This window comes from Pristiophorus japonicus, unplaced genomic scaffold (assembly GCF_044704955.1).
Source record: "Pristiophorus japonicus isolate sPriJap1 unplaced genomic scaffold, sPriJap1.hap1 HAP1_SCAFFOLD_223, whole genome shotgun sequence".
Lineage (NCBI taxonomy): Eukaryota > Metazoa > Chordata > Chondrichthyes > Pristiophoridae > Pristiophorus > Pristiophorus japonicus.
In genome coordinates this window covers 214,978-223,980 of record NW_027251940.1, presented here as the reverse complement: position 1 = coordinate 223,980, position 9,003 = coordinate 214,978, and the positions used below count along the sequence as shown (strand labels likewise).

Genomic DNA, 9,003 nt, shown 5'->3' with positions numbered 1-9,003 from the left:
TGCTGCACTGTCGGAGGGGCAGTACTGAGGGAGTGCCGCACTGTCGGAGGGGCAGTACTGAGGGAGTGCCGCACTGTCGGAAGAAAAGTAGGGGGGACTTCTCCCAGGTGTCCTGGGGCCTATATTTGTGCCTCAACAGAAATCGCAAAAAGAGGTGATCTCGGTCATTATCACATTGCCGGTTGTGGGAGCTTGCTGTGCGCAAATTGCCTGTCGCGTTTCCCACATTACAACAGTGACTACACTTTTTTTTAAAGTACGTCATTGGCTGTAAAGCGCTTTGGGACGTCCGGTGGTCATGACAGGCACGGGAGAAATGGGAGATCTCTATATTTCTATAATTTAAACGCGACATTTGGGAGTAATTGTAACTTGGGAATAGCCGGAGAACTCGAGCTTTGCTCTGCAAGTTTGCTAATCTCATATCTGCGCCTCTTGTAGATTAGCGGCCTATCCAGCCCCCTCGAGCCTGTTACACAGCAACAGGAGGAGGCCCATTCAGCCCCTCGAGTCTGTTACACAGGAACAGGAGGAGGCCCATTCAGCCCCTCGAGTCTGTTACACAGGAACAGGAGGAGGCCCATTCAGCCCCTCGAGTCTGTTACACAGGAACAGGAGGAGGCCCATTCAGCCCCTCGAGTCTGTTACACAGGAACAGGAGGAGGCCCATTCAGCCCCTCGAGCCTGTTACACAGGAACAGGAGGAGGCCCATTCAGCCCCTCGAGTCTGTTACACAGGAACAGGAGGAGGCCCATTCAGCCCCTCGAGCCTGTTACACAGCAACAGGAGGAGGCCCATTCCGCCCCTCAAGCCTGTTACACAGGAACAGGAGGAGGCCCATTCAGCCCCTCGAGTCTGTTACACAGGAACAGGAGGAGGCCCATTCAGCCCCTCGAGCCTGTTACACAGGAACAGGAGGAGGCCCATTCAGCCCCTCGAGCCTGTTACACAGGAACAGGAGGAGGCCCATTCAGCCCCTCGAGCCTGTTACACAGGAACAGGAGGAGGCCCATTCAGCCCCTCGAGCCTGTTACACAGGAACAGGAGAAGGCCCATTCAGCCCCTCGAGCCTGTTACACAGGAACAGGAGGAGGCCATTCAGCCCCTCGAGCCTGTTGCACAGGAACAGGAGGAGGCCCATTCAGTCCCTCGAGCCTGTTACACAGGAACAGGAGGAGGCCCATTCAGCCCCTCGAGCCTGTTACACAGGAACAGGAGGAGGCCCACTCAGCCCCTCGAGCCTGTTACACAGGAACAGGAGGAGGCCCATTCAGCCTCTCGAGCCTGTTACACAGGAACAGGAGGAGGCCCATTCAGCCCCTCGAGCCTGTTACACAGGAACAGGAGGAGGCCCATTCAGCCCCTCGAGCCTGTTACACAGGAACAGGAGGAGGCCCATTCAGCCCCTCGAGCCTGTTGCACAGGAACAGGAGGAGGCCCATTCAGCCCCTCGAGCCTGTTACACAGGAACAGGAGGAGGCCCATTCAGCCCCTCGAGCCTGTTACACAGGAACAGGAGGAGGCCCATTCAGCCCCTCGAGCCTGTTACACAGGAACAGGAGGAGGCCCATTCAGCCCCTCGAACCTGTTACACAGGAACAGGAGGAGGCCCATTCAGCCCCTCGAGCCTGTTACACAGGAACAGGAGGAGGCCCATTCAGCCCCTCGAGCCTGTTACACAGGAACAGGAGGAGGCCCATTCAGCCCCTCGAGCCTGTTCTGCCATTGAATGAGAGCATGGCAGCATTAGGTAACCCTGACTTCCCGATGGCTATGAACGGGTTTGGCGCATGTTATGTCCGTAACGCACTTACGAATGACTCCACGAGGCAATGTGTTGTACTCAAACTGTAGTGACCTTGGTCCTTTACTTGTAACTCCAGAGTGAGGCACGAGCACGGTGGGCAGCCTTTTAGACTGGGCCCCCTGCACACCTGTGCAGGTGACCCTCGGGTCTCCCCCCGCAGTGCCCTCTGGTGGACAGCCCCTGCTACAGCGGCAGGAAACCCCGGTCTCCACCAGTTGCACCCTCTAGTGGTGCCAGCATAGTATAGACACGGCGTAAAGCTGATTGATCGTACATCAGGTAACAAGCCGCCATCTTCTGCAACTGCACAGTGACCGACACAGAGAGTATATCTGTAGCCTGCATATATAACAGGGGAGAGGGTGTGTCGATGTGTTGGGTTGTTGGGTGCAAGGTTTGATCCGAGGCTGTTTTTTCTCTCTCTCTCTCTCTCTCTCTCGCTCCCCACCCCTCCCTCCGTGGGACCGTACAGGTTTGTCTCATCGGAGACTGCGTCGGTGGAATCGTCGGTTTCGACGCACTCTGCAATATCGCCGGGAGTCCAGCAAGCAGCCGCAGAGGAAGTGTGGTAAGATGTATCATAAGAACGTAAGAAATAGGAGCAGGAGCAGGCCATACGGCCCCTCGAGCCTGCTCCGCCATTTAATGCGATCATGGCTGATCCGATCATGGACTCAGCTCCACTTCCCTGCCCGCCCCCTTATCCCCTTATCGGTTAAGGAACTGTCTATCTCTGTCTTAAATGTATTCAATGTCCCGGCTTCCACAGCTCTCTGAGGCAGCGAATTCCACAGATTTACAACCCTCTGAGAGAAGAAATTCCTCCTCATCTCAGTTTTAAATGGGCGGCCCCTTATTCTCAGACCATGCCCCCTAGTTCTAGTCTCCCCCATCAGTGGGAACATCCTCTCTGCATCCACCTTGTCAAGCCCCCTCATAATCTTATATGTTTCGATAAGATCACCTCTCATTCTTCTGAATTCCAATGAGTAGAGGCCCAATCTCCTCAACCTTTCCTCATAAGTCAACCCCCCTCATCCCCGGAATCAACCGAGTGAACCTTCTCTGAACTGCCTCCAAAGCAAGTGTATCCTTTCGTAAATACGGAGACCAAAACTGCACGCAGTACTCCAGGTGTGGCCTCACCAATACCCTGTATAACTGGAGCAAGACTGCCCTGCTTTTATACTCCATCCCCTTTGCAATAAAGGCCGTCACCGTCATCATCATAGGAGTTCAAAGGTCCTCCACCAGCCTGTCCTCGCCGCACAGCACTGCCCCCCAGTCATCAAGATTTACGGCATGTCCCTGGACAACGTGGACCATTTCCCAAACCTCGGGAGCCTCTTATCAACAAGAGCAGACATTGGCGACGAGATCCAACACCGCCTCCAGTGCGCCAGTGCAGCCTTCGGCTGCCTGAGGAAAAGAGTGTTTGAAGACCAGGGCCTCAAATCCACCACCCAGCTCATGGTCGACAGGGCTGTAGTGATACCCGCCCTCCTGTATGGCTCAGAGACACGGACCATGTACAGCAGACAGCTCAAGTCGCTGGAGAAATACCACCAACGATGTCTCCGCAAGATCCTGCAAATCCCCCGGGAGGACAGACGCACCAACGTTAGCGTCCTCGACCAGGCCCAACATCCCCAGCATCGAAGCACTGACCACACTCGACCAGCTCCGCTGGGCAGGGCCACATTGTCCGCACGGCCCCCAGACACGAGACTCCCCAAAGCAAGCGCTCTACTCGGAACTCCTTCACGGGCAAACGAGCCAAAGGTGGGCGGAGGAAACGTTACAAGGGACACACCCTCAAAGCCTCCCTGATAAAGTGCAACATCCCCACCGACACCTGGGAGTCCCTGGCCACAGAAACATAGAAACATAGAACATAGGTGCAGGAGTAGGCCATTCGGCCCTTCGAGCCTGCACCACCATTCAATGAGTTCATGGCTGAACATGCAACTTCAGTACCCCATTCCTGCTTTCTCACCATACCCCTTGATCCCCCTAGTAGTAAGGACTTCATCTAACTCCTTTTTGAATATATTTAGTGAATTGGCCTCAACAACTTTCTGCGGTAGAGAATTCCACAGGTTCACCACTCTCTGGGTGAAGAAGTTTCTCCTCATCTCGGTCCTAAATGGCTTCCCCCTAATCCTTAGACTGTGTCCCCTGGTTCTGGACTTCCCCAACATTGGGAACATTCTTCCTGCATCTAACCTGTCTAAACCCGTCAGAATTTTAAACGTTTCTATGAGGTCCCCTCTCATTCTTCTGAACTCCAGTGAATACAAGCCCAGTTGATCCAGTCTTTCTTGATAGGTCAGTCCCGCCATCCCGGGAATCAGTCTGGTGAACCTTCGCTGCACTCCCTCAATAGCAAGAATGTCCTTCCTCAGGTTAGGAGACCAAAACTGTACACAATACTCCAGGTGTGGCCTCACCAAGACCCTGTACAATTGTAGCAACACCTCCCTGCCCCTGTACTCAAATCCCCTCGCTATGAAGGCCAACATGCCATTTGCTTTCTTAACCACCTGCTGTACCTGCATGCCAACCTTCAATGACTGATGTACCATGACACCCAGGTCTCTTTGCACCTCCCCTTTTCCTAATCTGTCACCATTCAGATAATAGTCTGTCTCTCTGTTTTTACCACCAAAGTGGATAACCTCACATTTATCCACATTATACTTCATCTGCCATGCATTTGCCCACTCACCTAACCTGTCCAAGTCGCTCTGCAGCCTCACAGCATCCTCCTCGCAGCTCACACTTCCACCCAACTTAGTGTCATCCGCAAATTTGGAGATACTACATTTAATCCCCTCGTCTAAATCATTAATGTACAATGTAAACAGCTGGGTCCCCAGCACAGAACCTTGCGGTACCCCACTAGTCACTGCCTGCCATTCTGAAAAGTACCCATTTACTCCTACTCTTTGCTTCCTGTCTGACAACCAGTTCTCAATCCACGTCAGCACACTACCCCCAATCCCATGTGCTTTAACTTTGCACATTAATCTCTTGTGTGGGACCTTGTCGAAAGCCTTCTGAAAGTCCAAATATACCACATCAACTGGTTCTCCCTTGTCCACTCTACTGGAAACATCCTCAAAAAATTCCAGAAGATTTGTCAAGCATGATTTCCCTTTCACAAATCCATGCTGACTTGGACCTATCATGTCACCTCTTTCCAAATGCACTGCTATGACATCCTTAATAATTGATTCCATCATTTTACCCACTACCGATGTCAGGCTGACCGGTCTATAATTCCCTGTTTTCTCTCTCCCTCCTTTTTTAAAAAGTGGGGTTACATTGGCTACCCTCCACTCGATGGGAACTGATCCAGAGTCAATGGAATGTTGGAAAATGAGTGTCAATGCATCCACTATTTCCAAGGCCACCTCCTTAAGTACTCTGGGATGCAGTCCATCAGGCTCTGGGGATTTATCGGCCTTCAATCCCGTCAATTTCCCCAACACAATTTCCCGACTAATAAGGATTTCCCTCAGTTCCTCCTCCTTACTAGACCCTCCGAACCCTTTTATATCCGGAAGGTTGTTTGTGTCCTCCTCAGTGAATACTGAACCAAAGTACTTGTTCAATTGGTCCGCCATTTCTTTGTTCCCCGTTATGACTTCCCCTGATTCTGACTGCAGGGGACCTACGTTTGTCTTTACTAACCTTTTTCTCTTTACATATCTATAGAAACTTTTGCAATCCGTCTTAATGTTCCCTGCAAACTTCTTCTCGTACTCCATTTTCCCTGCCCTAATCAAACCCTTTGTCCTCCTCTGCTGAGTTCTAAATTTCTCCCAGTCCCCAGGTTCGCTGCTATTTCTGGCCAATTTGTATGCCACTTCCTTGGCTTTAATACTGTCCCTGATTTCCCTTGATAGCCACGGTTGAGCCACCTTCCCTTTTTTATTTTTATGCCAGACAGGAATGTACAATTCATCCATGCGGTCTCTAAATGTCTGCCATTGCCCATCCACAGTCAACCCCTTAAGTATCATTCGCCAATCTATCCTAGCCAATTCACTCCTCATACCTTCAAAGTTAGCCTTCTTTAAGTTCTGGACCATGGTCTCTGAATTAACTGTTTCATTCTCCATCCTAATGCAGAATTCCACCATATTATGGTCACTCTTCCCCAAGGGACCTCGCACAACGAGATTGCTAATTAATCCTCTCTCATTACATAACACCCAGTCTAAGATGGCCTCCCCCCTAGTTGGTTCCTCGACATATTGGTCTAAAAAACCATCCCTTATGCACTCCAGGAAATCCTCCTCCACCGTATTGCTTCCAGTTTGGTTAACCCAATCTATGTGCATATTAAAGTCACCCATTATAACTGCTGCACCTTTATTGCATGCACCCCTAATTTCATGTTTGATGCCCTCCCCAACATCACTACTACTGTTTGGAGGTCTGTACACAACTCCCACTAACGTTTTTTGCCCTTTGGTGTTCTGCAGCTCTACCCATATAGATTCCACATCATCCAAGCTAATGTCTTTCCTAACTATTGCCTTAATTTGCTCCTTAACCAGCAATGCTACCCCACCTCCTTTTCCTTTTATTCTATCTTTCCTGAATGTTGAATACCCCTGGATGTTGAGTTCCCAGCCCTGATCATCCTGGAGCCACGTCTCCGTAATCCCAATCACAACATATTTGTTAACATCTATTTGCACAGTTAATTCATCCACCTTATTGCGGATACTCCTTGCATTAAGACACAAAGCCTTCAGGCTTGTTTTTTTAACACCCTCTGTCCTTTTAGAATTTTGCTGTACAGTGGCCCTTTTTGTTCTTTGCCTTGGGTTTCTCTGCCCTCCACTTTTCCTCATCTCCTTTCTGTCTTTTGCTTTTGCCTCCTTTTTGTTTCCCTCTGTCTCCCTGCATTGGTTCCCATCCCCCTGCCATATTAGTTTAAATCCTCCCCAACAGCACTAGCAAACACTGGCCAAAGACCAGTCCCGCCCTAAGTGGAGGAAGTGCATCCGGGAGGGCGCTGAGCACCTCGAGTGTCGTCGCCGAGAGCGTGCAGAAACCAAGCGCAGGCAGCGGAAGGAGCGTGCGGCAAACCAGTCCCACCCTCCCCTTCCCTCAACGTCTATCTGTCCCACCTGTGACAGGGACTGTGGTTCCCCTATTGGACTGTTCAGCCACCTAAGGACTCATGTTAAGAGTGGAAGCAAGTCTTCCTCGATTCCGAGGGACTACCTATGATGAATGAATCCCTCGGAATCTAAAAATGAGTTGATGACTGGGGGTCAGTGCTGTGTGGTGAGGACAGGCTGGTGGAGGACCTTTGTCTTACGGATGTTTAGTGTAAGGCCCGAGCTTTCGTACACCTCGGTGAAGGTGTTGACGATGGCTTGGAGTTCAGCCTCCGAGTGTGCACAGATGCAGGCGTCGTCCACGTACTGTAGCTCAACGACAGAGGATGGGACAGTCTTGGATCTGGCCTGGAGGCAACGGAGGTTGAACAGGTTCCCACTGGTAAGATTCACACTCACACACAGACGCACACTCACACACTCTCTCTCTCTCTCACACGCACACTCACACACACACACACTCTCTCTCTCTCTCTCTCACACGCACACTCACACACACACTCACACACACACACCTCTCTCACACACGCACTCTCTCTCACACACGCACTCTCTCTCACACACACACTCTCTCTCACACACACGCTCTCACGCGCACGCTGTCACGCACACGCTCTCACGCGCACACTCTCTCTCACACACTCTCACTCACACACTCACTCACACACACTCACACACACTCACACTCACTCACTTACTCACTCACACACTTACACACAGAGACACACACATATGGGACGGAAATAGATGTGGGAGGTGGGAGGGGTGTGATTGTTTTACTGATGCTTCCATCTGCCTGAAATCTCTGTGTTAATTCTCTCATCTTCTGTCCCCCTCTCCCCCTCTCTATCCTGCTCTCTTTCTTTCTCTCTCTGTCTGTCTCTCCCTCTCTCTCTCTCTCTCTCTCTCTCTGTCTCTGTCTCTGTCTCTCTCTCTCCCTCTCCCTCTCTCACTCTCCCTCTTTCTCTCTCTCCCTCCCTCTCTGTCTGTCTCTCTGTCTCTCTCTCACTCCCTCCCTCTCTGTCTGTCTGTCTCTCTCTCTCTTTCTCTCCTCTCCCTCCCTCTCTCTCTCTCTCTCCCTCCCTCTCTGTCTGTCTCTCTGTCTCTCTCTCCCTCCCTCTCTGTCTGTCTCTCTCTCGCGCTCTTTCTCTCTCTCTCTCTCTCTCTCTCTCTCTCTCACACAGAACACCGAGCGACTTTCCCCTGAGATTTTGATTGACTCGGACCCACTAGCCAATCCGAGGTTGGAGGGAACAAGACAACTGAGCAAGAGTAACAACGAACTGTCGATGGGGACATCGCTGGATAGTCAGAGAGGCAGCCCCAGGAAACACAGCAACTCCTCCACCTCCGACATCGACTCCATGAAGCAACACCATACGTTCCTTTCCACGTGAGCCAGACCTCCCATCAGCCCGGATTCCTGCTCCTGATCACTGCCCAGTGACCCCTGGGTTAGAGAGAGAGAGAGGAAATCAGCCAGGGTTCCTGCTCCTGATCACTGTCCAGTGACCCCTGAGTTAGAGAGAGAGAGAGGAAATCAGCCAGGGTTCCTGCTCCTGATCACTGCCCAGTGACCCCTGGGTTAGAGAGAGAGAGGAAATCAGCCAGGGTTCCTGCTCCTGATCACTGCCCAGTGACCCCTGGGTTAGAGAGAGAGGGGAAATCAGCCAGGGTTCCTGCTCCTGATCACTGCCCAGTGACCCCTGGGTTAGAGAGAGGGGAAATCAGCCAGGGTTCCTGCTCCTGATCACTGCCCAGTGACCCCTGGGTTAGAGAGAGAGAGGAAATCAGCCAGGGTTCCTGCTCCTGATCACTGCCCAGTGACCCCTGGGTTAGAGAGAGAGGGGAAATCAGCCAGGGTTCCTGCTCCTGATCACTGCCCAGTGACCCCTGGGTTAGAGAGAGGGGGGAAATCAGCCAGGGTTCCTGCTCCTGATCACTGCCCAGTGACCCCTGGGTTAGAGAGAGGGGGGAAATCAGCCAGGGTTCCTGCTCCTGATCACTGCCCAGTGACCCCTGGGTTAGAGAGAGGGGAAATCAGCCAGGGTTCC

At 51.9% G+C, this 9,003-nt stretch overlaps 1 protein-coding gene across 1 annotated transcript in view; it reads left to right on the top strand.

Moving 5' to 3' along the window:
• The window catches only part of LOC139245570 (membrane-associated phosphatidylinositol transfer protein 3-like), a gene marked incomplete at its 5' end in the record, with an annotated part of 90,692 nt that overhangs the window by 618 nt on the left and 81,071 nt on the right, over positions 1 to 9,003 (top strand). The window contains 2 exons of the mRNA XM_070871184.1: positions 2,281 to 2,376; positions 8,134 to 8,342. Of these exons, the coding sequence (XP_070727285.1) occupies positions 2,281 to 2,376; positions 8,134 to 8,342 (305 nt within the window). The remainder of the gene's footprint in view (positions 1 to 2,280; positions 2,377 to 8,133; positions 8,343 to 9,003) is intronic.